The sequence below is a fragment of the Psittacula echo genome (genome assembly GCF_963264785.1).
Source record: "Psittacula echo genome assembly, chromosome: 5".
NCBI lineage: Eukaryota > Metazoa > Chordata > Aves > Psittaciformes > Psittacidae > Psittacula > Psittacula echo.
In genome coordinates, this window is record NC_137739.1 from 79643406 (window position 1) to 79670213 (window position 26808).

A 26808-nucleotide genomic window follows, 5' to 3' on the forward strand; every position below is an offset into this window, starting at 1 on the left:
AAGCAGCGGCCTGGGAGGAGAAGAGTGAGCTCATCTCTGCCTAGAAATGCTTACACAGAAGTGCATGTAGACTGCTGTGGTGGCCCCAATACTGTGTGACAATCACAAGGCCCCTGGTACACACAGCTGCAAGATATTTTATAGAAAAATGTTTTTTTAAAACTTTTAAGAGCTTTGAAACATGGCTTTCTTCCTGTTCTCTGTTTCTTCTCCCTGGGGCTGGGTAACAGCAGGTTCTTCTGGCAACATGAGTCCAATTGTGCAGGTTTCAGAAAGAGAGAAAAATGGTGTATAATCAATTGTATATAATAAAACTCAGGGGGAAAAAAGCCTTTTCCATGCTGCACAATATCAGAATTCTGCAATTGGACGCTGCATTTACCAAGGCTAGAAAGAGAAGTTGCTTTCCAAGGAAGAGTTTGGGGCTTTAAAACGCAACTTGCAGGGTGCAGGCTGGGTTACTGGAACACAACACATCTAAATGAAGCTGTATGAGGGTTGAAAAGCCCCATGCAAGTGGCAAAGAAGCAGCTTTCAGGAACACCTGCAACAGCATGGGCCCATCTCACCTGAGCAGGAAGCCAATAAATGGAAATCCCTTGGGGTGCCCAGTCCCAGAAATTAGCTGGGCAGATCCTGTTACCAGAGCTGAAAGAATGGAGCTGCCAGGGCAGGATGGGCTGGAGGAACTATGGCCAGCCCTATGGTGCATGTCCATGAGCTGCCCATGGATGCCCACGGTTGCAGGCAGGATGGGACATGTTCACCTGCTTCACTCTACTGGGTCTTCACCAGTTCAGGCACTCCCATGGCTTCACTTTCTTATCTCAGCTTCTTACAGGGCTCCTGTCCAGATCCCAGCATACCCTGGTGAGGGTAACATGTTATCCAGTGCTCATTCCAGATGTGAAGGTGTGATGTTGCATCATCACTTGCTCATTCATCTTCTTCATGGGTTTCCCCTCCTCTTGGCAGTTGAGGAGATCCTTGATGCCAATGCAAACCATAGAATGGTTTGGGTTAGAAGGAACCCTAAAGATCATGAAGTTCCAACCCCCCTGACATGGGCAGGGACACCTTCCACTAGACCAGGTTGCTCCAAGCTGCATCCAACCTGGCCTTGAACACTGCCAGGGATGAGGCAGCCACAGCTTCTCTGGGCAACCTGTGCCAGGGCCTCAGCACCCTCACAGGGAAGAACTTCTTCCTAATATCTCATCTAAATCTGCCCTTTGTCAGTTTAAAGCTGTTCCCCCTCGTCCTGTCACACATGCCTTTGTCAGAAGTCCCTCTCTAGCTTTCTTGCTAGCACCTTTAGGTATTGGAGCTGCTCTAAGTTCTCCCTGAAGCCTTCTCTTCTCCAAGCTGAAGTCATTCAGATGTTGTCACTAGTAGGAATGGTGGACACTGTAGGACCAAGGGCTTCAAGTGATGAGCTGGCCAACAAGTCCTTGAAAGTCTCATTTCTGAAAGTCTTCCTGCTTTCAGTTGAGATTGATGTTTATATGGTGCAAGTCTTCTGGGACTCTTTGATGTTAACATCAGTTATTTCCTTCATGTGTTGGAAAGGACCACCTGGTCTCCTGCTTAGGCATGGCTCTGAGACCTCCCCTAGTCACCCCACTCAAAGGACATACAGGTCAGTAGCTTCTTGTCATCACACATCGTATATGTCCTCCTATCTCACCTGCCCTGCTCAATCAGACTTGAGCTGGAGGGGCAGGATTACTGTTGTTTGGGGGGAGGGGAGGCAAGAAAGGTTTTTTGTTCTCTTTCTTTCATAGTACCTAGAATCATAGATGATACAGGAATAATAAAAAAAAAAAAGTAGGATGAAGGTATATCAGTGTAATGGAGGAACCATGCACAAATTATACTTTTATATACTGCACACAATAGAGGTACAGGTGTGGAACAGAGTCAAGGCTAGCAAGAAGCTTAGCCACATCCTGCACATGGACAGTTTTTTAATAACTTGATGGAGCGACTAGATGTGATTTGCAGAGAAACCTGGGAATAAGACATCTGTCTCCTGCTGAACAAGGGCCATCAGAGATATTAGGTACCTGTTGTCTTTGAAAAGGAGCCCAGCTCTGTAGCAGGGCCATGTCCTAATGTATGTGGTTTACAAGTGAAGCAAGCAGGAGCCAAGCTAGGGTTCAAGTACTACTATTCAGTTTCTACCTCCTGTCTCCTTGCTGCATGATGCAGGTAGCCATTTAGCTCCTCTGCCTCCTTGTAAATAACGATTCTGATGATCAGGAGTCACACAGGTGTTGTGTGGGATATCCTGGGCTGTCATACATATCTTGCCTTGAAATCCTCAGCTGAATACTGCTAGCTGGCATTGCATCTCTCTGCTGGTGGGCCAGGTCTCAAGGCAGAAAAATTATGTCCATAGTCAAAGATTTCAGTTTGAGAATGAGCCCTGGAAGTATTTTGCTGAACATAAATAGGACATTTTAGTCTGGTCTCTCTGTTTATATGGATAAGTATGTGTTTGGGGTGCATGTAATTGAGTGTTGTATGTGTCCATGTTGCGTGTAAAATATACCCATACACACTGGCATAGATTACCTGATCACTCTGTGAATGAACTATGTTTCATAAAAATATGTAGCACCACAAGAATTAATAACAAAGGTTCATTGCCACAATGAACATTTTATGCGAGCTTATAGGCATAATGTAATGAACAAAGCAAGAGGAGAAACACCGAGAACAATATCTTCACTATCAGCAGTTTACTTCAGTCTACTTATGTATGATGAAAGACTACAAATATAGTTTAACCAGCATGAAATAATAGCCAGGTTTGCAATGTGAAATAATTTTAGGGGAAAAAAAAGGCAAAGCATACAACAGGCTCAATCTCAATGCCACGATGCAATGGGCATGTGGGCTCATTTTGTGAGGAATGGCAGCGGTAGGGAAATGAGGCTAGAGGAGCTAACCTCCCTCCTACCTCCTCTTTGAAGATTTCCACATTCTGGGGAGAGGATAATGAAAATATTTTACCTCCTCTACTACAGAGGTGTCAGTGGACAAAAGAAAAAAAGCAAGGCTAAAGAAAAAAAAATCCAATGATGTAACATAATGCAATTGCAAGTCAGATGTTGAAGGGAGGGCAGGGTTTCTCCTTCAAACTGCAGTGGCAGAGAAAAGCTCAACTGAATGCACATATGGAGTGGCTGAATTATTCACAAAGGAATAAAGGGTACCAAAATTCACTTCCTGTAGCCCACAGCAAGAATCTTGTGCTTTTCCTTTCCCACTTGCCTTGCTTGGCATGGCACCTCCTTCCACTCTGATCCCAGAGATGAGTTTTCCATGGCCCCTCCATATTCAAACCTACTACAAAAATAGATTGACATCCCTGCCCATGGAGATAAGCCGAATGCATCCTTCTCCTGCACTTAGCTCTTGATCCACCTGCCCTCCATGCTTTTCAGAAATAGGCCATTCAGCACTGGTTGCTAATTTTGTAGCAGTGCTTGATGGGGGAACCTGAGCAGGGGACCTGCCCTGGGGGTTTGCCAGCAGGTCCCTGCACAGGGGTGCAGCCATGCAAACAGAGCAGTTGGAGCAAAAACAACCCTTCTGCCCTCCAGAGATCACAACCCTGCTGCCCTTCACAGATCAGTCTGGGCTGGAGGACACAGCCCTATGGGGCTGGGAAATCAGGACTTGGATTACAGCTGGCAGTGAGGAGGGTTGACATCCTTGTGTGTTGTTTCAGCCAAACAAGGGACTTCCAGGTCAAAACTGACCACAGTAGAAGCAGAAGGTGTTCAGCAGCAGTCACATTTTCACACATGGTGCAAACATCGAGGCAGAAGGGCTCTTGCTCCATCCAGCATCCTCACCTGCAGGCAATTGTAGTTATATCTGTCATAGTAGGTAGCAATGATTAAAGTTAAGGCTATTTGATTTTTTCCATTTAGTCTCCTGTTTCAGTTGCTGTTGCTTCTCAATAACTAAATGCTCCACTTGAGATCCTCAATGTTTATTCTCTGCCTTAGGGTGAATTCTGCAGTTCTTTCTGGTTTTATTTGTTGTTGGGGTTTTTTGGTATTTGGTTTTTTTTTGTGTGTGTGTGTGTGTGTGTTTTTGAATTTTTCTTTCAAGGACAGCAAAATGCCCCAGAGTTTTGGAGTTTTGAATTAATGTTGCTAATGCTAAAAATTGGCTTCAGCAGCTGTCAGTTTTAACCCTTTCATATTTTATAATTAGTATTTTATCATTTAGAGGTGCTCATGCTTGATTTGAGATGATACATGATATGTGGACAGTACTGGAGGGGGACAGTTCCTGTTTCATCCCAGGTAAAACATTTAGGTACAGCCACAATGCAGCATTGCTCTTTGCACACCCTCAGTGGAGTGATGCAGATGTCATGCTGCAAAAATCCCAGCCCCAAACATAAACCCATCAGATACCACCACCTCTGAATTTCCAAGAAGAGCCAGCGGCCACCCTCTTTTGACCCTGAGCTGGTTTGGAAGCCACAAGATGGCCAGGTGTTTTACTCGCTGCTCTTTCACCAACCGGCACGAATAACTCTGTGAACTTCACAGCCCTTATTACCGAGCAAGGCCTAATAATGTCATCTCAGGAGGCAAGTAATTGCAGTAATTAAGAGGTTGCACAAGGTCACTTGAAGCAGGGCTGGGAATACAAGCTTTTGTCTCTCAACCTGCTGCTGCACCCTACGAATATGCTCACTGCAGCCTCATGCTGTCTGCAACCATCGGGCCCGACTCCCTTTCAAAACCAGGAATAACAATCTGGACCTATACCAGCAAAAGTGGCTTTAAACCTCCTTTCTCCTTCCCCTGTCCAGAAAGCCTCCTGCTTTATAGAAATGGTTCGAAGCTGGTGCATTTTGTGGGAGGTGGTTTGGAGCTTTATTGAAGAGGAGGAAGGAAGAACATCAGTTTATGGCAGCAGGAGCTGACTGTTCCAAATTGCCATCCTTGCTTTAAGAAATCTGCAATGTTTTACATGAAAATTTTTTTTGTATTGCACAAAGTGTGTAAGCCCTTTCCTATTAGGCGCTCAGTACATACACACATATGGGAAACAGGCATCACATTCCACAGACTTCATTCATAGGGGCTTTTCCTAATTTTTGATGTCTCAATTTTGCCCCTTTCAGGCTGTTGGAAACATGTGGCTGCTTGTCTGTCATCTGTGTGTGACTTTATTTATGGGACAGCATGTTCTGCAGAGATGAAGGAAAAACTGGGAGAGCAAACCAACCACCTAGCATCACCTCTTCCTGCATCTCTCCAGCTAATGGAGCAGATAAGAGATGTGGTAAGTTACATAAATACAGGAACTAGAAACTTAATGAAACGGCTCTAAATGTGACAGCATTCATGAAAAGATTAATTACCAGGAGTAAAGGGGGAAGGACGCCAGGAATTGATAGGATTGGTACCAATACCAAAAGCCTGCTGTTTTAGTAGCGCCATAATATGCAGTCCTAATCTGTAGGCCTATTGTTTTTCTTACAGAAACAACAGGCTTCAGCCAATGATACAAAAGGGGCTACATTACAGTTTCTGCAGGAAAAACAACAACAGCCATTAGAAATAATTACCTTAAGACAAATCGGCAAGCGGAGTGTGGCACACACTAATATCCTCCCAAGCATGACTCTCAGGGAAGAGAGGGACTGTTGCTGTATTTATCCCAGCGGTCGCACAAATAAAGGGGGAGAATTAGAAAGAAGAAAGTGGAAGAGAGTGAGGAACAAAATGAGAAAAGGATAGCAAGAGTGAGGTAAAGAAATGGCAGGTTTTCACGTCAGCAACTGGTTGGTGCTTTCGTCCCTGGTATGAATATGTCAGAGGACTTGGTCTGATGTCTCCCTGGTTACACTCTCACTATGCAATTTCAGCAAAGAAGAGTAAATACGTATTCATTTGGATCTGCTGGTTAGGCCCTCAATTTGCCAGGGAGTAATTAGTTATGAGGAAGGGCAGCAAAGAATCAAACCCAGAAACTCCCTTAAATGAGATCCTTATTACTGTTCTCTACAAAGACCTGCCCTCTCTACTTCCCCTGAAGCAAAGGAGTCCATATTTTTAATTTGTTCTTGCCTATTTTCTCTCCTTGGCAGAATTGATGTATCTGACATATGAAATCACAAGCTAACGCATGGCAGGATAAAAATGAAAAAGCTCCATTTTGCAGCGGGATTAGATGAACACATTTGACTAATGGCGATTTCCTGCTGCATTTTATGTTGACCGTGATTGTGCAAAAACATTAAACTCAAATTTTAGATGAGTGAAGACACTGAGAACATTGTAATAACTTCCAGTACAATGACTTTTTACAAGATGCTGCCAAATACATCCTTAGATAGCATTTCCCTCTATATTCAAGTTATACGTATGTGTAAATATATCATATATTTTTATGCATGCAAGTTGCTTCTCTTCAATTGGTACATGTACTGGTCAGTATTGTATTTTAACTGTAATAATAGCATATGAAATATACATACAAATAAGGATAATTTTTATGTACAAATATAAATGATGATGCAAAGAAGGGCTTCATTTATATGGATATCTGCATAAAACAGGTCCGTGTGTGGCAATGTCTGTAAAGACATCTGCTACTATCCATAATGGAGACTACTTTATGTAACAGAACTATAGATAGATAACCAAAAAACTGTCTGTTGAAAAGTACTTATCTATAGTTATCTTACTTGAAACAAAAAATACACAATATTCTGTAACATCTATAGTGTTAATACATAACATATGGCGTCTGTTTCACATGCTAATAGTGACTTTTTAATTTGAAGTCAGCCCCAAAGAACCTAAATCCATGCTGTCTCCAGGATTAATTATGAGTACTAGACTGTGATACCAAGCCTCTCTTCTTGATAAGCTTTATAAACCAGGTTTGCACACGGATAAAATAGCTCCTGAGAGCTGCCATATTTAACCTATACATGACCTGCTGGTACATCTTTTGGGGAAAACGAGCAACTTGATAAGGTACCTGGTTCTGCCGTCAGGGCATGGGCACTACCAGAGAGAGAAACACAACATTTATGAATGTTGACACTAATTACTGAGCCCCAGACACGTATTTAGCATAACCCTTGGAAATGCTTTCTTTTATATGCAAACTTTACTTGAAAAGCAGAGAGATAGGGCTAAATGGAGTGCAGCTTCATGAGGTCTGTGGCTCCTGTGTTAACCAATATTCTTATGCACCTGCATTCCTTCTCCCAAACACACAGCCTTATGTGTTTGGTAGCTCGTTCTGGTGAGGCTTCTCTGCGAGGGGATGGAGGTGGAATCCTGAGGGACAGGAGAACACAAGTGACCATGTGTGGGTTGGCCTGAAGGTCATCTAATAGACATGATTAGAGAAAAAACATAAAAACAAGGCCAGTCCTCCCCCTTATTGCCTCTATTCCCTGCACCACTGAGCTTCCTCATTCAGAGGCTCTATCTGTTTTGCTAAAATAGCCCTGGCTGGTGCTTACTGCATGGATTTGTCTATAGCTTTCTCAACCTGCCTGTGCTTCAATTTCCACAGAGGAGAGGGGAGTACATAGCCAGCGAGTGCTGTCACTGGCCCAAGGTAATTTCATAGCAGTACAAAAGCCCTTAGTGTCGCTTTAAATAGGTTTAGGTGCAAAGATCAGAGTCTATCCTAAGCACAGCTATAATGTTCTTCCTTGGAGAAAACAGCTTCTTGATGTCCATGAGGATCCTGCTGTGGCAAAGACATTAGAGCTAGTTTTTTCTGAAATACATATACTTGGATGCTCAGGTGCTGTAAGTTCATCTTCTCTTCCTTGACAAATAGACCCGCTTAAAGAATTGAAACTTTCTTTTTTTGATTCTCTTTTATTAACCTCTGGTTTTTAAATTACTGAAAAATATATTTAAAGTGGTTTTCAAGGTCACTGGAAAGCTACATTTTGAAGTGTCAGTTGAAAATAGCCAACTTTCGAACCACAGAACTGGTGATATTTATTTTTGAACCTGTGAAACCAGTGATAAACCCAAGCTGTTTACATTAGTTTGAAATCTGTTTTCCTGGTTTCGGCCAGCCATGGCCCTGCTGCAGCTACTTTCCCTGCAGATAATTTGCCATTCCCACTGTAGCATAAATTCTTCTCCAGACAGTAATGCGGTGGCTGCCAGCCCTGCCACCAAAATGGCCCTGTCTCACAAGTTAAATCGGATCAGCCTGAGACAGGATTTTCCTGACACAAACTGTTTGTCAGGGCTGCAGAACTGGGGAAGAGGGTTTCTGGGGGTGGCATTCACATCTGTGGTTTGGTACGAAGCTATCGCCCCCAGCCAGTGCTGGATGCCATGGTAATGCCTGCAGTCATCTTCCAGAGAGACAGGAACAATCATTTGTAATAATTAACAATCCCATGAGAGTTTTCATGAGATCTGATGTGTTTATCTGTCATGCCCTGGCTAAATTCCAGCAAGGACTACGTGACATCCTGCCTCTGTAATTGTATTTCATCCACCTAAATTCTCCTGCAGTTTCGATCAGGAAGGATAGTCTTCATAATTCCTTGTCTAGCAGCTCTTGCACTGGGTTGCTGCATTCAGAAACAGCTGCTGAGACAAAAACGTTTCAGTTGCAAGTGATCAGTATTGCAAATTCTTCTGATTGTATGATGAGTCTTAGGATTTTTACTGGTTTTCCTAAAGCCTTAGCTGTTGGAGTCATTATGAAGCACAAGGATCTCCGTTTTCATGTTTTTAAGTAAGTGGCTAGCCCTTGTAGTTGAAAACACGAGGCATGTTTACCCTAGAGGCTGAGAAGCCAGATGGTGGATAAAGAAAATGCAACAATTTTGGGTTTTAATCTCATGATTTTTTAAGCCAATCTCATAATTTTGGGGAGCTGGACTCACAGTTTGTGAATGTTTGCAGTTGGCAATACTGACTGATCATAATATATCTCTTGTTTATCAAACAGGAGTGCTGCAGAGCTTAATTAATTGCTGATTTAATTCATGTTTGCCAAAAGCTTTGAAATCCTTGGATTCATTAAGTTCTTTATAGGACAAAATACAATTTCCAATGTTAAATTTGCTCAGATCTACTACTCTGGGAATCTTTCAGTAGTCAACAGTTCAATTTAACTGATAAAATGCATTTCTGTGGCACTCTTACTCTAGAAACTTTGAAGACATTATTCCATGGAGGCCAAATGATCATATATGACTGCAAGATGAACACTATCTTTCCAATGGACTCTTGGGGACAAACTGTACAATCTTGCAAGTCATATTAACACCCAGTTTTGGGGGAATCACCCACCAGAACCCAAGCAGGACAGGAGCTCATGCAAGCGTCTTCCAGTGCCACTGGAAGCTAGAAGAAGTCATGTTGCTTTGAGCAGCCAGCTCTCAGACTGCTGAAGGTCTCCGCTGACCGCTTTCACCCTGGCAGTGTTCGATGCCAGGTTGGATGGGGCTTTGAGCAACCTGGTCTAGTGAAAGTGTCCCTGCCTGTGACAGAGGGGTTAGAATCAGATGGTCTTTAAGGTCCCTTCCAACCCAAACCATTCTGTAATTCTGTGATTCTGTGAAATCAGCCCATAACTGTTCCAGAAAGAGCTTGACTCCAGGCTTTCACTTAGCATCACCAAAGCCACAAACAGCTCAAATTGTCCTTCAGTCTTACCCACCACTAAACTAAACGTTATGCATTTAGTACAGCTGGTTCACTTGGTCAGATGACTGTTCTGCAACAAGACACCATCTTCCCACCATCCCATTGCAGTCCAAACACAGGCTTGGCAGCCAGGAAGGTATTTATATGATGCAAAGTTATTACTACATTGAAAATATTTGCATAGAATAAGTAGGTCCTTCTAAACTTTCTCTAGACATCCTAGAAAAAATCCAAGCTCTGCTCAGTGTGGGTTCATTTCACGCCAGGGTCATTCAGGCAGCTGGGCATGGAAAAGAGTGTGTCATGCAGTAAAGGAAGGTGCCTCATGGTAGGGTTAAAGGCTTAAACCTTTATGCTAGGGCTTAAAGACATTGGCAAATGTCTTTAAGCCAAAACAATGCTGGTTTTTATTTACTTGACAGCTCAGACATTAATTTAGGACAGGCACAAATGAATCGCCAGCCATGTTACTGTTGCCTTGTTGGAATCCCTCTTCTATAATCTCATAGTTTTTTCACCTAATTAATTTCCCCTTTCCTTGCACCAGTGTTTCATGAGTGTATCTTGTTTGGAGGAGATTAAGAGTCACACACTTCATTAGTAAGGTGTAAATTATCAGAGAGACCCTCTCCATCCACCTGCTTAATTGGGTTAATGAAGCATCTCTGTGGGCCCTGGTAAGACAGCACTGCTGTCTGCTCCCTGCAGGCATTACCAGGGCTGTTCAGAAAATAGATGGAGACCTTAAAGTTCTCACTTTTGTGCCTTTTGAGAGTTTCAGGCATTTAATTTAACAAAAAGAGAGAAAAAAACAAGCTTAAGTTGACACAAATTGCAGGATAAAACATTTATGTCTGTAAAATTATAGTCATAAATATTGCTCAGGTCAGTCTATATCAGAACTTTCTTATGGCTAATTCCTAGTTAATACTAATTCCTATTTTTTTTGTACCTGAAGCATTCAGATTGCAGTAATATAACACACACAGAGATGTCATTAATGTTCAGTTATATGATTAAACTGGTATGGAGTCCACAGCAACACAAAGCTAAAATGGGCGCATGTTCAGTCTCCGGCGTGCAATGTGGAGTGCAGACAGTTCCGGGCAGTGCTACCAGAGGGGTGGGTGCCCCTTATCCTTGCTAGAGCTCATGCCACATGGAAATCAGGGCCCTTTATCTCTGTACATCCTGTCTTGCTTCTGTTTGCATTTTGGAGACTATTCTTGTAAGGGAAAGTGATAAAACTCATATCAGGTGCATACATTACAGCACATCCCCCGAACAGGAAATTTTAAGTAGATACTAGAGATTATTTGCACTGCAGCACTTGGCTCAGAAAGCCACACTCTTTCAATCTGGTACAGAAATACAGTGTGATGAGTCATGAGCACTGAGCACATCAGGGTGTGCATTGATGTCACTTGTGGGGTGAGATGGGCTCAGCACTGCTGAAAAACAAAGCTGATGCTGAGCAAGGTCAAAGCATCATGAGCGCTGAAGCCCTTTAAATGCACTTGCAGGCTCTTTCTCATGAGCAAGTCATTGAACTCAGACACATGAAGCCAGAAACAAACCCATCAGCAGTCGCAAGCCTCAACCGAATGGACAATTTGTGCACAGAAAATGAGGAGAAAGTCTGTGGGTAAATTATTTGTCACAAATTATTTGCCCAGCTCTACCTGACAGAGCAGCATTCTGCGTTTGATCTCTGTGAGCGACTGTCGCGGGAATCAAAGGGAGTTTTGTCAGGGGATTAAGTGCAGAAGTTGTCGTCGAGAACTACATTAAAGATAAGAAATCCAGAGTGTGGCCCAAAGTGCCTAATCCCAGCACAACTAGTGAATTATTAAGTTGGTCATTTGACAGAAAGAGGAAAAGATCCAACTGTTTTTGAGACTGCCTAAAAAAAGGTTTCTATTAAGATACAGCAGTTGCATAATGAGAAAGCAACGTGCGGTTCCAGCATGAGAGCTGAGCTCTTGTGCCAGTCTCTGCAGCTATGGAGTGATGGCAGGAAAACAGCAGCTTCCAAGGGCCCCTTCTTCACAGGTATAGGATTTGAACCACCAGCACAAATTGCCAGGGAGAAAGCACAGTTTTGAGGTATCACCAGTAGCTTGCCTCCAGGGACTTGAGATGTTCCTGAGACACTTGGCTGCTCCCAAACCGATCCCACAGGATCCTACCCTTACTGTCTCATGCCTTATTGGTAAAACAGGGATGCTAAGATTTCCATTTCTGCCAGGAGTACATAACTGTTTTGTGACTTCTCTGCTTGCTCCATGCTGTCCATGGTGGCTTGAAGATGTAAGAAGGAGTTGTTTGGAAGCAGCTTTGGGAGCAGCCCACTGTGGGATGGCAGCTGCCTTAATTAAAAACTGCTCAGGTTCCTTAAATGGGATCTCCTATCTTGTTACTACTAGGCATAGGGCAAAAGAAATGTGATGAGTGCCATCATTCAGTGTGAGTCACAGCAAATACAGGATAATGGCAGGAGAACATTCAGCAATTAGAGCAGAAAGCAAAGAGGCAGGTCTCAGGCCACTGGAAATGCTGGTTTTCTAACAAAGAGCATCCTACAAGCATGGGAGCATCTGCATAGGCAGCTGACCATGAAGATGAATGTGAGAAAATAGAAATCTTAACAGTCTCATGGGGAAAAGGGAAGAGGAGTGAGTGAAGCACCATCTCCAGGAGTTCTGCCAGGGATCCAGGAGCAGCTGATAAAGGTATTTGATGAACTGTGGGAACCCCAGCAGAATGAGATACTGTTTATTACACAAAATCAAGAGGGGAGGAGGCAAGAGGTACTTGCATCACAGAGGTAGGAACTCTGGCATCATAAAGTTGGTTTGCAGACACCACCAAGTGCCTAATTAGGAACAGGTTCACCTGTGAGATATCTCCAGGGCACCTAAGTTATCACAGTGGTGCAGGCCACTCAAATGCTTCCATGAAAAAAATGTGCATGTGGAAGGGGCATAACTCCTTAGCACACAGCAGCTAGAGGAGCGTGCATGACTGCTGCTGATGATTGCCACTGATGACTGCCAACCTGTGAAAACACACACGGCAGACACTGAAAAGGGAGAGAGACATCATGACCTGTTTGTCAAACCAAAGCGATGAACAGATCTGTTGAAAGGTGAACCAGCCTGGGTTTGTTTGCTGACACCTCACTGCTTGGATCCTCACACCTTGCAATCCTCTGCCACCCTTTGGCAACAGCACAGTCATGTCTGCCTTGCATCCCTCTCCTTTATCTGTTTTTTGCAATTCAGCTGACAAGAAACTCTTCCAAAACAATGATACACTCATGACTGCCGTCACTGAAAGCAAATGGTTTACAAATAAGCTCAACTTCCTATCATGTCTGAAAACCATCACTCTACACATGAAGATTTGTTTTGGTGAAAGTTCTGCTGAAACATGTATCCTGCTTGACTTTAAACAACTGGGGAGGACTGGATTGCTGTCCTTGCCTCTCTTCAGATTTGTACTGCTTCAAAATCTAACAGCTGCTGTCACTATGCTAGTGCTTGGGCCAGGAATATGGGATATTGGAAAAGTCATAGAATCATAGAATCACAGAATGGTTTGGGTTGGAAGGGTCCTTAAAGATCATCCAGTTCCAAGCCCCTTGCCACGGACAGGAACACCTTCCACTAGGCTAGGTTTCTCAAAGCCCCGTTCAACCTGGTCTCAAACACTGCCAGGGATGGGGCAGCCACAACTTCCCTGGGCAGCCTTGCCAGGGCCTCACCACCCTGACAGGGAAGAATTTCTTCCTAATGTCTAATCTAAACCCACCTTCTGCCGGTTTCAAGCCATTCCCCCTTGTCCTGTCCCTACATGCCCTTGTAAAAAGTCCGTCTTCAGTTTTCTTGTTGGCTCCTTTATTGGACTGCTCTAAGGTCTGCCTGGAGCCTTCTTTTCTCCAAGCTGAACAAGCCCAACTCTCACAAGGAACTAAAATAGAAAATGACCCCTGGAAGACCTTTAGATCTCTTTCTAGCCCTCTGATTTTTTCCTTATGGATGAAAAAATACCATTTTGTATTTATCTCTTTGCATCCTGTCCTGATGACATCTGGAAGAGGCTTCCAGCCATCTCAGGTAGTGGAGGCAGGCACTGGCCACATCTGCTGGGATGCAATCAGGAAGAAGAGACGTGCTGTAAACAGCAGCAGTCTGCATGGGGCTTGTGTTTTAAAGGGTTCAAGAATCAGTGTTAGCATATGTTAACCACTCTTTGCAGGGCGATCATTATGCAAATGCCTACAGTAAACAGGTAGGAAATTAGATATAATCAGAACAACCCCCTTCCTCCCTTCTCCTGACACAGGAAAGTTGACTCAATCACATGCTCTGGGTACAAACCAAAAGAAGGCTGAATTTCAGCCTGAAACCCCAGGTTTTCATTTGTCCTTTTGTTCTCATGTTTTTGGTCTCCTACATAAGTCACTGAAAACTTAAGGGCAGCCTTGTGATTGCTTTAATTTTAAAGCTCCTAAAACAGGCTGGTATGGCTGGTTCTAGAATTAACGCTGCTTGTGGATTTCTGTGATTGGAAAGCAAATGGAAAATAAGCACATCATGCCTGGTTTCCATGAGTAATTTGACTCTATATAATATCTAATCTCTGTCTATTAAACTGTGGAACGAGTAAAGAGGCTGTCTGTTAATACTGATGGGGACACTTACAGTCACATATTCCCAGTATGAACGCACAAACGTCACTGGATTCCCTGATTATCAGGAGACCTACACGTCTTCAGTGCTGCCGGGGAGTCACGCAGCTGATTTCTGTCTCACACTCCCCCTCCCCATGGAGCTCAGCCCATCTCCTGCCTCTGCAACACCTCAGCTCCTCTGTGTTCAAGTGGCAGACACAACTGGTTGATTTGCACCATGCTCCATCAAGGGGTTGTGTCTGACATAGGAATGCCAACCCAGTGGCTCATCTCATCCAACCCACCCATGTGTAGCATGACCAGGTGGGTTGGGAAAATGTTCCTTGTTTGACCCTTCTGCCTTGTCCAGGACCCAGCAAACATGATGTCCATGGCTAAAGTCTCTCCAGGCTCCCCTAATCATCCTGACACAAAAATTGCTCACAAACATAGCACAAACAGTGCTAGCCCTCAGTCCAATGCAGATTGCAAAGAAAATTGCTTCTGCTCCTACCACCAGTGGACCTCCAGGACCTGCCAGCCGTAAGCACTGCCTTTGTCCCTGAGTTATCTCCACTTGTTCCCTTCCCAGCTGGGCTAAGGATACCTTCTACAGGGCTCAGCTCCTGGATTTAGAAAATCTCAGCCCCCCAGAAGTCTTAGAGAGGGCCACACATCTTCCTGCAGCAAACATTAAAGGCTGTGGCCAAGTCATAACAGCTCTGCTGCAGTATCTGGGCAAATGCTGAGGCAATTAAGGTACTGCAGACAGAAGCATAAAAGCCAGGTAGAGCGGTCTGCAGCCACAGTGGCCTTCTTGCACCCTATACAGGCCCTAGGAGAGATGTGTGAAAAATGGGTGCTGCAGAGTCACCCTGGAAGGGAGAGACCTGCATATCCTTTGGCACCTAAGGGTGCTACTTGATGCTATTTCTGCCTTTGATTATCACATTCTGACCTGATGGTATGGTGGTGAGAGCAGTCTCAATAAGCCCTCACTGGCCAGCGATGCCATGAGGTAAAAAAATAATTGTCTAGACTAGGATTTTCCATGGGAAAAAAAGACACATAAGGACTATTTCAATGTGGTTACATCAGTACAAGTAATTAAATAGAGGCAGTGAGGCTCTAATTTTGGTCTGGTTTTTACAGGAGCCAGTGTAATGCCACAGGGTAACCTCTGTATCTGCACAGCTGTTACCATCAAATTCCAAATGGCTCCAGCATGCTGTTCATTATGAATTTTCAATCAATCCACCGCCATACGTAGCAACATCACAGACTTGCAGCAGACCTGGATGATCCAACCATTGGCACAAAAATGCTGAAGGCTCCCCCCAAAACACAGGGAAAGAGACTCAATGTCCCTCCTATGACCCCTTCTGCAGTCACCTCTCTCCCCATTCATATGGGAGGCCATGACTCAGAAATGAGCTTTGGCAGCCTCTAGCAGTTTGAGTTTCCCCAGCAGTACCTGCCAAAGGAGACGGATAGTTTGCACACCTGGAGAGGTTGGCACTGTGTCCCGGTCCCTGTGGCAGTAAGGCAGTGGAAGAAGATGGCCAAAAAGGAACAGTAAGAGCAGTGATGAAGCAGGGCTGACCCAAACTGCTCTGGGAAATTATTGCCAGATGTTTCTCAGAACTGGATTGCTTTGGGGATCCCAGCATTGTGCTAGCAGTGGGAGAGTGGCCTTGTTCCACTGCAGATGGGCTCTTTCATGCACATGGGAAAGGCCAGACACTGATAGCATGCCATGCTTCTGCCACACTTGTCTTGGATGAGCCGTCAGCCTGGAGGTCCTACAGCCTGGAGGTCCTACCACAATACAAATCACAGCAGCACAGGCCACCCATACCGCTAGTACCATGATCTCTGTTGCCCAGCTCTCAGATCTGTCCTGGACAACATGATTTTAGTAGAGATCTCCTCTCCCACCTGATATGGGTATTTCCAGGGTTTCAGTGGCAATGTCCCTGCCCTCTTCCCCCCACTGACCCAGTGCTGAAGCCTTTTGGATTCCAACCAGACTCCATCACCCTTCCCACCATCCCACCACCCCAGTTCTTGCAACCTCACAGTTGTTGGGAGGGCTTAGAACTCACCAGCCCATGAATGACCAGTTTTCCAAACACCTTCCTTCTGCAGGGATGCTGAATTACTCTGATTATCTCTCCAGGTGCATTTGCTTGCCCTTTGCTGTCCAGCTCTGCTTTTTTTTCCACAAGCTTTCTGTACTCTGGATGCTTTTTTCTATCACTTCTCTCCCTTCACCAGCTCTGCCGATTCAGTGATTAAAAATTTTGCCTGCATGCTCTTTCACATTGCTAATAAAAATGCTAAATAAAGCCAAGCCAGTGCTGCTTCCTCTGTGCAACACCAAGTGAACACCCTCACAACTTGCCACCCCTTTTTGCAGCTTTGCAGCCCCTGGGCAATACCCTCACCCAGATCAGCCTTCAGTAACTCCCCAGGTGAGCTTCTCTGGGTATTTCCCTAATGGAGAGGAGCCTTATTATCCTAAGGGGTCAAACCTGCAGCCCCATATCCTGCGGAGGAGTTGCTGTAGTCCGCAGGGTCCCCAGAAATCAGTAAGACACAGCAGAGCAGTTACCTGTCTTTCCACCACAGTGGCATGAAGGGACCAACTCTCATGGATGAAAGGACACACTGCTTTGAACAGTAACATCAGGATATAAATTGGTATTTCTCCTGCTTAAACTACATCTGAAAGCAAAAACAATTTGTTACTTGTGAAGGGAATGAGGATGCAGGAGGACCCTGCTCTGGTGGGAAACACACCGTGGACACTAGAGCTGCCTCTGCCCTCTGCACAGGGGAGGAATGAGAAAGGTAACTCAGCATGAACATCCTCAATGTGTCGGAAGGCTGATGCTTGGTAACACAAAGTACCTGACAAGCCTTAACAGAAAGTCACAAGTAAATCAAAGCAGGTCAGTAGGAAATTTCTTCTTGGCGTCGACCTTCTGACCTCACAACCTTCTCTGGGAAAGCCAAAAACGCTCCAAGTCTTGAAAACTCACCTGTGTCACTACTTCAGCAAAGTGTGTGTGAAATCATCTCCCAGCATCTGAGCTGCTATTAATGGCAAGGGAGGGTGAAAGCACTGCTACTAGTCCTGCAGCTGCTCTGTGCTAGGTGCTGTATGCACACAGAATGTGGTCCCTGTTGGAAAGGTAACAGACCAGAAAGGACTTTTTGGATATACTTTCTGAAGCATAAAGAAGGTAAGTTGCCCTCCCCGCTCCCTCATGCCCTTTCCTCCCTCTCCGGCCTGCTCCCAGAGCCTCCCAGGCTCAGGGCTCTGTGAAGCAAGTTGCTCCTCATGGAGGGTTAGATGATGCAACAGCAGCTCTGGCAGCAATACTGCACCTCTCAATTATCAGTATCCATGCGAGAATAAGTATCAGGGTCCCTACCTGTGAGCATGTAAAAGGAGGCAGGGAGAGAACCAGCTCCTCCTTGAAGCCAGAAAACAACAATACTGTCCAGTTTTTCCAGCAATTAGCTCTCTAGGGATCTCTGTAAGGAGGTATCTGGTCTCACAGAGGCAGGCACCTCCTTTCCTCTAGCTCTCCCTATAATGATGCTACCTCAGCCTTCCAAATTAAATTACCAAGTAATTATAAATCATGTACAGTGGCTTGATCCTAGCAAGGGCTGAGTGTCACCAGGACATATTCAAGACTATGGAAGGTGTTTTCTCTGAGCACTGGGAGCCTGAAGGGAAGTCCCCACTGGTACCTCTAACTCTGCATCCCTAACAGCGAAACCAGAAACCAGGGTCAAGCCCCATGACAGTAGCAGTGTGTGAACACACACATGGGGATGTTGTTGCCACAAGTCATCCTGTGACAACACAAGGCTGTTCCCAGATCTATTTACATGAAGATGGTGAAGGGATCATGCTGAAGGAAATGCTTACTTTTTGGCACATCCCATGCAAAGAAGTATTTGCTGATAAGCTGATAATCAGGTGCCCTGGCCACCCCTGGTATGTTAGAACTTGCTGCTTAGAGAATATTTGATCATACAGTATATCCATTAGGAGTTTGTAATCCGCTATCACAGCTTTTGAGAGCTGTTTAAGGAGATTTTTATTAATGGTTCATGAGCCTAAAAGTCAAAATTGACTCTCAGAGCAGATTGTAACAGTTTGTGTGGCATTTATGTATTTATCTAGATCGTCACCACCTCTTTCCCCCACCACCATCACCTCCCTCCACTCTACCCCAGTGCAGAGGTACAGCAGCAATAACAGGGATCTGCTAAATGGCACTTTTCCTTCCCTTTTCTGCCCTCTCCTTTCCTTTCCTTTCCTTTCCTTTCCTTTCCTTTCCTTTCCTTTCCTTTCCTTTCCTTTCCTTTCCTTTCCTTTCCTTTCCTTTCCTTTCCTTTCCACTCCTCCCTCCCTCCCTCCCTTCCTTCTTTCCATCTGTTCATCCATCTCTCTGCCTGTTGATCCACCTGTCATTCCATCCTTGCTTTCCTCTCCTTCTGCTTCCTTTCCTTGTGTTTCTTCTCTTCCTCTACGCAACTCCTTCCATTCCCATTGCCTCACCTTGCACAGCCCTGTGCCAGCCCAACCCTGACCCCATGCCATGGCCCCGCTGGCCCTCCAGGACCCTGTCCTTTCACCCCAGCACACCCACTGCCACCGGCAGTACTGCTCACACCTGCAGGCAGTGGCTGTAGGCACCAGTATGTGCATTTGTGCAATAAATGTTGACAATATGCATCAATATGTGCATTTATGCCATATGCTTTGGTGCCACATGCATTTATAGATATGCACTGTGTGGGCCTTTATGCTATAGGCATGCAAGTATGTATGCATTAGTATACTAGATCCGTGTATGCATACGCATGATCCGAGCACTGGTGCAATCTGCATTTCTAGTCCTGCTCTGTGTGTATATGTGTGTGGTGGGTGGATGTGGGGAATGTGGCCATGGCTCGCCTCAAATACAGTGAGCTGCTTCCCAGATTTGACTCCCCAGCACCCCTAGCCCTGCGTGGTCTCAGGTACTGGGGGAATCTGTCCTCCTCTGCTCTTTGGGAAATGGTGGACACAGCTTGGGAGCTTTTTTAGTCCCTAAAATTGGGTGGGGTTCAGGACCCAAACCAAGCCCAAACTCAAGTCCAAACTCAAGCTCTCCCAATCCCCAAACCAGAATCAGAATCAGAATTACCAGGTTGGAAGGGACCTTCAAGATCATCGAGTCCAACCCATGCCCTACACCTCGACTAAACCATGTCACCAAGTGCCACATCCAATCTCTTTTTGAACACATCCAGGGATGGTGACTCCACCACCACCCTGGGCAGACCGTTACAATATTTTATTATTCTTTCTGTGAAAAATTTCTTCCTAATATCCAACCTGTACCTTCCTTGGCGCAGTTTGAGACTGTGTCCTCTTGTTCTGCCAGTTGCTGCCTGGTGAAAGAGACCAACCCCCACCTGTCTACAACCTCCTTTCAGGCAGTTGTAGAGAGTGATAAAGTCACCTCTGAGTCTCCTTTTCTCCAGGCTAAACAACTCCAACTCTCTCAATCGCTCCTCGTAGGGCTTGAGGTCCAAGCCCCTCACCAGCCTCATTGCCCTCCTTTGGACGCGCTCAATCATTTCCACGTCCTTCTTAAACTGAGGAGCCCAGAACTGGACACAATACTCAAGGTGCGGCCATACCCAACCTTCCCAATGTTCTTTCTAACCTTCACAGACACAAACTTAGCCCTATCAAACCCAAACTGATACCCAGCCCTCCAGCCCTATTCCTGCCACCACCCAAACCCCAGGTAAGTGCAGTGCCAGGGGTGTGAGTGTAAGTTTCAGGGGTCCCTGTGCCCCCCTAGCACCAGATGGTGAATCTCTGCCATGAGTCTCTAAATATCTTTTTTTAGTAGCTCTCTCCCATATGCTTGGAACCTGGCAGTGCTCCCCAGCCGTGGGCTCCTATGGAAATGCAGTCACCCCAAAACTTGTCCCTGTTTTGGGGCTCCTTGGGCTGGCTCATCCTTGGATGGAAGCAGAACCGCTCTGAGTAAGGGCTTGTTACTGCGGAGAGACAAAGCTATGTGGGCTGATGCTAGCAAGGAGCAGGCAGGGAGTGGGCAGGGGTCAGGCAGGGAGTAGGAATGTGTATCAGGCAAGGTGCAGGCAGGCCAGAGGACAGGAAATCAGACAAGGAAACAGACCAGGAGCAAAAGGGGATCAGACAAGAAGTAGGCAGGGTACAGACAGGGCATTGCACAGGGTGCAGGCAGGAAGCAGGTAGAGGAGCTGGAGCTGGTATTTGAAGCAGCTTTGTTGTGGTTGGTTCAAGACTTCCCTCCTGATTTTCTGCTTTTTCACTTTTGTTGGGTTTTGTTTGGTTTATTGTTTGTCTGTTGTTTTTTTTTTTCCACTGGTGGGAAATGTCACCCTGGAGAACAGGAAGAGGATTCATATATCTATATTTGGGGGGGCTGCTGAGACACCTCAAATCAAACACCCTCTTAATGAGCTCTTTGCTCCTAAATCTGGCTTCCCAACACTAAATTGATAGCTTTTCCCTCGGCTTTATTGTATCCGGAATTGCCTCCCACAGACTGAGTTCAGAGGAAACAAATTCAGCTGGAAGGGAGATCTAGAACATTAAAAATGAAAATGAAAATGAAAGTTCAAACCCTCTTTATGTAATACTTTGTGCTAGCCAGTTTACCTTGGGATTTTGCCGTTTGCCCATGCAAGTGCCCATTTAAATCAAAATCAGAAACAAACAGGTAGAGAAAATGTGGAAAATGCAAAAAGCCAGGGGAAATTCAGAGAAATTCCTGCCATGAATTGGCTTTTCTGATAAAACCGAGCACTAGCTGGAGGAGCTCATCCCTAACAGACAAGGAAATACTCAGGGAAGAAAAGTAAAAGATAAGAGGAGAAAAGCAAAATGGGAAAAGAGGTTTTAAAGAGGCTTAAAAAAAAAAAATCAAAAGCCCACAAAACAAAGAGCTCTTCAGGCAGGTGGGATGCTGCGCCCCAGTTCAGCAAGGGCTTTCTTTTTCCAAGCATATATTGTTTGAATAGGGTTTTTTTGGGGGGTAAACTTTGTTGGTTTGAATCAAATCAGTGGAGAAATTAAACTTTCCATGCTGTTGCCTGGGAGCAGCCAGTGGTGGGGACCCAGCCAAGCCATCCCCAGCGGCCTTAGCCTCCACGTTGCCTTCTGCTTCTCAAACCTCCCCTGTACATATCCTCCCACTAAAAAGAATAAATGAGAAAATCTCTAACTGACAAAACACGAAGCAACGTAAAAGCTTGCCTTCAGTCAGAGCCAGCCAGTATGTTTATTTTAGAGGCTGATCTTTGCTCTCAGTGGCTGGGACCATAAGTGCTGCTGTGGGAAGCAGAGGGTCTGTGGTGCCTGCAGAGGAGGACAGCCCATTTGGGATGCAGGGATACAAAGCCAAGGTATAGCTGGAGAGGCACCATAGTGGTGTTCGTGCTCCCTGGTTCTGGGGACCTTGGTGGGGTGATGGTGGCCACAGGCCACACAATGGTGGCCCCAGGTGACTCACAGGCAGGAGGACACTGGTGACAATCCATGAGGATGGTGGGTGACAGAGAGCAGGATGCTGCTGGATGCTTTTATCTGTGTCTCTGTTTCCAGGGGTCCATTTCTTTGCTGCACTAAATCCAAACTGAGTTCAGAGCTCAATTGACCCTAGCAGTGCACATGAACAGGAGAGAGGGAAAAAGAGGGAGAAGGACAGAGAAAGAGCCACCAAAAGCAGAGATGCTTGGGAAGGGCCTGATCCTGCATCACAGTCACTGTGGCTTCAACTTGTGAAATTGTAGCTTAAACACCTGCCCCCCCTCCTTTCCCAGCACCTCTGCTCCAATAACCCTGACTGATCACTCCCAGATCCCAACTTGTCCTCCTTGGATCAGCCTGAGAAATTTAGGGCTCTCCTCAAACACAGCCAGGGACTCACATTTCCTGGGAGGCCGCAGAGCAAACACATTGCTCCTCTCTAAGAGATCTGGGAAAGCTGAGGGGTAAAGTCATGTTACCCAGGGTCTGTTTGTAATGAATGTTTTTTTCCTTAGAAAAAAAAAATTAAAAATAAAATAATCCCACCCTTAATTTTGCTTCCTTCACCTCAGGGAGCTGTTGGCCAAACACCCTTTGTCTCAGCCCTGCAGAAGCAGCAGGACCCTCCTGGTCCCAGCCGCAGCTGAGAAATCCCCGCGGTAGACGGCATCGCCTCTCTCTGTCGCTCGCTGGATGCAATTAAAATGGAAGACAACCATCAAGTGTGCTAGAACCATTTTAATATAATTATACATATCTGCCAAATCCAGGAAAAAAAAAAAAAAGTTTTATGCATATATATCTTTTTTTTTTTCAGTCAACATCTGCAAGCATGAACGACAATTAATTTCTTGGTTTAAATTCATCCGGGTCAGAGCAACTGCCCAAAGTCCTGTTGGATTTGATGGTTACTACCAACATGGCCAGCAGTAAGTGAGCTCCAGAGGAGTTTAATGTCCTCAGGTTGGGTTTTTTCGGTCTTTCCTCTTTCATTCAGAGACAGTTTGTTGTAAAAAGTTTCAGTGCAGTTCACCTCGGGTGAAAGGCGATCGTGTTTGTGCAGGTATTTTTCCTTTTTTTTTTTTTAATATATATTTTTCAATTATTTTTTAAAGATGATAATAGGTAATTCAGTTGCTCTGAATTTCACTTATAATTATAACCTATTTAAATCACAGCAGAACTCCCGCTGGTGCGGAGTTCATAGTTGCATACAATACAGGAGATCACAGTTTTGAAGTCTAGCACAGATTAAAAACCACAGATGTACCATTTATATAAGACACACACTGATTGTCTCTTAAAAACTACATATTGACTCCTTATGAACATTATCTTCTTTTTTTTTTAATCTTTAAATAAAGTAGTGCAGCTAGGACAATCAGTCACACAACCCACACAGCCCTGAACCAAGTTCTCCGGGTGCCAACTTGAGCAAGTTGGGTGTGAAACGGTTGGATGAGCTCGAGAACGAAAGAAAGAGGGAGGGAGAAAAAGAGAGATGTTGTCCATTGCAAATACTTTAACCAAGGGTTGGCTAACACATTGGAAACCTCTGGGTGAAGGATCTTTCCACACACACACACAAAAAAAAAAAGAAATAAAAACCTAGACTTTTTTTTTCTTTTTTTCTTTTTTTTTTTTTTTTAAACTGGCCTGTAGGTGAGGTGGTCTCCCACCTCGTCCAAACAAAGAAACCCAACAATTGCCTAAAACTAGAAAGAACACAGATGGGTCTGTCCGTTTTCTGCTCACTAGATGATCTGTCCATTTAAGGCCTTCTTCTTCTGTTTTCCTCTTTATTATTCCTTTTCCAGAGCGTCTGAGCAGGAGGTAAGTCTGAACAAGATAACACCAACACAGTCCCCCTCTTGTTGCTGTCGGTTTGTTTGCTTGTTTGTCCGTGGAGTTATTTTTCTCTTTAATTTAACCAAAACCTGACTAAAACTGGAGCGTGCAGCCCAGCGTGTTCGTTCTCGTCACGATTTCTCTTGTTATCACAAAGGTTCTTCACAAAACCTGGAACTTCCATGACGATGTCTGGTCCTTATAATCCAAGCAGTCAGCATTGAAGTTTAACTTCCAGGAGGCGGTTTGGTCTTTATAATCCAAGCAATCAGTGGTGGAGTTAAAGCCCAAACTGGAGGCTCCATAGCCCTGGGTGGAGAGTGATGCTGGAGACTGATTGAGGTGGCTGGTGACCGCATTGGCACCCATGGGACTCAGGGTGGCTCCTGGTCCTGGAAGCTGGTGGTGCATAGGGGTCAAGTAAGATCCACAGTCCATCCCTCCAAAATAGGATGTCGAGCCAGCGTATCCTTGACTGTAGCCTGATGCCTGGGTGTAGGTCATAGGATAAGATCTCTGCATGCAGGAGGAAGAGGTGGACAGGGGGTCTGAGAGTGGGGAGATGGATGCTGGGCTCCAGATGGATACGGGAGCACTGCTGCTGGAAATGGTGGGGACCGAGGTGCTGGAGGGGGGAGTGAACTGCCCACTGGTCCCGCTTTCCGAACTCACTTCACGGGCTGGTGAATTTTTCTTTTTAGCTGGCCGTACCTTGTTCTGGCCCCCATTCTGCTGCTGCTGCTGCTGCTGCCGGCACTTGGCTCGGCGGTTTTTAAACCATACCTTGCGACCGAGACACAGGGAGGGAGAGAGAAAAAGCCTCATATTAGGGATGTGCAGGCAAACCCAAGACGGGAAAGAGATGACAGCAGGGAGAGGGGAACTAAAAGTGCTTCCCAGCAAGTGGAGGGCTGCAGGCTGCTGAAAAGAAAAGCTCCGGGGCTCCCCCTCCCTGAGATCATTAGCAGTAATAGCAAGTGGAAATGAGCAAATCAAACTGTTTAATAAGGTCACTTTTGGGGGGAAGCGCTCCCTTATTTGCTGTTTGCCAGACGGGGACCCCCAGGAATCACAATTTAAGACCTACTGAAGTCAAGCCCTTAATTAGAAACAATAGAGCATCAGAAAGGGAGGGAACAACTAGGGAAACAGAGACCGAGGTTGGTGGGGGATGTCTCATTGACCCTCTAAAGAGGTTTTCTACTCTTACCCCCACAGCCAGCTCACCATCTCTTAGCAGGAAGCAAGGGGGCTGGACCTGTGGAGAAGAGGTGCTGGGGAGGTTTTGTGGAGAGAAGGATGGGACTTGGTGTGTGGGGATCCTGGTCCTGGGCTGCATGCTGTGGCATGGCACGATGCAGCTTCGGGAAGCCTGACAGGGAGACAAGCAGGAGGGATGGCTTTGGAGCTGCTCTGAACCAGCTGCAGGGGTGTCCTGGATCTGTGTTGGGGGCAAGGTGCTCCTGCCCTGGCAGCAGCACCTCCAAAATGCTATGTAGATTGGGCCCCTGCAGGCTGCTTGGAGAGGAGACACAGCCCAGCCCCAGGAAAGGGATCCCCTCCACCAAGGCTTCCCATCAAAGTCCTTTCAAAGGCAGAGTAAGCCGCCAGTCTGTACTGATGTGAAAGGGGATCACAGTCTGGCCCTACTCCAAGGATGTGGTGATCCATGGGGAAGGAGGAGATCCTTTATGGCTTCTGCAAGGATCCCAAGCTCCTGCAGGGCAGGCTGGGATTTGGCACCCGGGTCAAGGAACAGTGTGGGGGACTGGAGATGCTGGGGAGTCCTCTGCAGCTCAGTGGGGCCACGGGGTTGGGAGGGATGTAGAGGGATGCCTCAGGATCCGGGATCCAGGAGCTGCATGACTTCCCCTCAACACACAGGAAAGAAGGGAGGGTCACACTTCAGCCCTGGAGAAGCAAACTGACACTCTGCCCCCCACACTCCCTGAACCCTCATCTATGAGCCTCCTTCACCCCACAGGGGCCTGGTGTTGCTGCAGGACTGACCCCATCTCCTACAACAGTCCACTCACCTCCCTGCCAGGCACAGGACAGCCCAAACCCTCCCCACCGGGATGGAGGTGGGGGACAGCTCTGGTGCCACCCGGTTTCCTACCTGCACTCTGGACTCGGGCAGGTTGATTTTCAGGGCCACCTCCTCCCGCATGAAGATGTCGGGGTAGCGGGTCTTGGCGAAAAGTGCCTCCAGCACATCCAGCTGTGCCCGGGTGAAGGTCGTGCGCTCCCGTCGCTGCTTTCGGGGGGTGGCTGAGAAAGAAGCCAGAAGCCCTGGCTGTCACTCAGCAGCCCCTCAGCCCTGTGTGATCCCTGCAGCTCCCCTCTCCCGGGGGTATCCCAATTCCCCCCTCTCCTGCCCCTGGGCGATCCTACCCAGTCCTCAGCCACCACTGTGCAGCAACCCCACCTCCGATGTCTCTTCCCCATCTCCCCAGGATGGGCCTGAAGCATCTGCCCCACCTTCAGCAGATAGAACAGGGTCCTCTCTTTGCAGACCTTTTTCTGGATAAGAAGTTGACGGTGAGGTAGAAGGGAAAAAGGGGAATCCCACGCAACCCACCTACCCAATCTGATCCCTGGGCACGTCGTACCTCCTCCGTGGGGCAAAAAAAAAGGGGGTGGGGAGAAGAAAAGCGTGGCTTACCAGGATAACCGACGGACGGATGCAACAAATCCATGCCCGAGGTTGTGAGACTCAGGCCATTGACTGCATAAGGTGGTTGCTTAAGATAAGACATCATGCTAAAGTTGTGGCGGGGAGGAGAGTTGGCCGAAATCCGGGCGAGGGGGAGCCGCCCGAGAGAGCGCCCTGCCTGCCCCGGGCGGTGCTGGGGGACCGGGGGGGCAGCTGGGTCCTGCGGAGACGAAAGAGGAGGAGGGAGGGAAGTGGGGGGTGTCAGGCCAGCTCGCTGCTCCCCAGCTTTTGTCCCCGCTGCCTTTCCCCGACAATCCTTCAGTTCGTCGAGCCGGACCCCAGCCGG

The 26808-nt window shown here is 46.2% G+C and overlaps 1 protein-coding gene across 2 annotated transcripts; it reads right to left on the bottom strand.

Moving 5' to 3' along the window:
* Positions 1–23968: 23968 nt before the first annotated feature.
* On the bottom strand, positions 23969–26568 carry OTX2 (orthodenticle homeobox 2; the record flags this gene model as incomplete). Of its 2 annotated transcripts, none has more annotated exons than XM_080619169.1 (3): positions 23969–24589; positions 25926–26077; positions 26472–26568. In XM_080619169.1, 3 exons carry the CDS (start codon positions 26566–26568, stop codon positions 23969–23971), a joined length of 870 nt encoding a protein of 289 aa, XP_080475295.1. The 2 variants fall into 2 exon arrangements, with proteins under 2 accessions (XP_080475295.1, XP_080475294.1); XM_080619168.1 differs by having other exon boundaries at positions 25926–26098.
* Positions 26569–26808: the final 240 nt, after the last annotated feature.